Source organism: Suricata suricatta, chromosome 11 (genome assembly GCF_006229205.1).
Source record: "Suricata suricatta isolate VVHF042 chromosome 11, meerkat_22Aug2017_6uvM2_HiC, whole genome shotgun sequence".
Taxonomy (NCBI): domain Eukaryota; kingdom Metazoa; phylum Chordata; class Mammalia; order Carnivora; family Herpestidae; genus Suricata; species Suricata suricatta.
In genome coordinates, this window is record NC_043710.1 from 12,870,864 (window position 1) to 12,872,221 (window position 1,358).

Consider the following 1,358-nt stretch of genomic DNA (forward strand, 5'->3'; position numbering starts at 1 on the left):
AAAGGAGATGCTTTTGTCTTCAGAGATGCAGGTCATGAGGATCTTTGGGGTGTAGACAGAGGAATACCAGAGATCCAGAAAAGACAGATTCCCAATGAAAAAATACATGGGTGTGTGCAGCCGGGAGTCGTTACAGATCAACACCATGAGGGTGATATTTCCTACCACAGTCAGCGAGTACACACCAAGGAATACCACAAACAGCACCAGCTGCATTGTTGGGTCTGTGGTGAAGCCCACCAGAATAAACTCAGTCACTGTATGATTGCTTCTCTCCATGGCTTAAAGAGATATCCCCTACAAATAAAAGAGTGAATAGTTCAGTACCCTCCACCAAAAGTACAGGAGATCATTCTCTGTGATAGGCCCAGGAGATATGGTCAAGGTTATGGATTTTAGGCAACTGGATATCAGAGTGGGAATCTTGCCTGGCCAGGGCAGTTGATGGGAGTTTTTGAGTCTCAACATAGTCACTTCAGTGAAATGAATTGAGCAATAGGAAACTTGAGTGATCTTGGGGGCTCATTCATTTTTTTAAGAAAATAGTTCTTAAGCCTTAGATGCCATCTAAGCACTGGGGTACAGCAATGAGGACAATAGGGCTGACCCTTATTCTTTGCAGACTTTATTTTGAAGGGAAACACACATGATCAAGAAACCAATAAGTGTAGAACTATTTTCAGTTAATTTTGGAAATATTAAGAATATAAAACTGGATGGTGGAGTGAAAATGAATTGGGAGAGGAGCTAATTAAACTTAGACAGTGAGAGGAAACATCCTTTGCAAATGGACAAGTTGTTCAAAATCCATGGCAGTGGTAAATTCCCCGAAGTTTGGAAGGCAGAGACATTTGAAAGGTGGCACACTATGCTGCCGCAAAATATGGCATTTTGTCATACTTCTCTTTTTCATCAATGTGGTAGCAGGTATCATTACTTTGTTTTTATTGCCAGATAACATTCCTTTATATGGATTTTATTTTATTTCACCCGTTCGTCAATTGATGTGTGTTTTAATTTTCGTACTGTTGTGCCATTTTTGATTAAGGCTGCTATGAACCTTCCTGTAGAACTTTTATATAGACAAGTTTTCATTCATTCTGAGTAGATACCTAGGAGTAGAATTTCTGAGTCACATGGTGTATCTAGATTTAACATCCTGAGAAACTACAAAACTGTCTCTCAAAGTAGCCTTGCCATTTTTCAATCACATATGCATTCCATGTTTTCCTTATTCTGATACAAATCATTGTCTTTTTGATTTTAGCAATCCTACAGCGTGTGATGTGGTATATTATTGTGGTTTTGATTTACATTCTCTTAATGACTAATGATGTTAAGCATCTTCTCAAGTGCTT

The 1,358-nt window shown here is 38.7% G+C and overlaps 1 protein-coding gene across 1 annotated transcript in view; it reads right to left on the bottom strand.

Annotated features, from left to right (window-relative positions):
* The window catches only part of LOC115272185 (olfactory receptor 9G1-like), a 1,095-nt gene extending 816 nt beyond the window's left edge, over positions 1-279 (bottom strand). Inside the window, exon 1 of the mRNA XM_029915239.1 lies at positions 12-279. Within this exon, the coding sequence (XP_029771099.1) occupies positions 12-279 (268 nt within the window). The remainder of the gene's footprint in view (positions 1-11) is intronic.
* Positions 280-1,358: the final 1,079 nt, after the last annotated feature.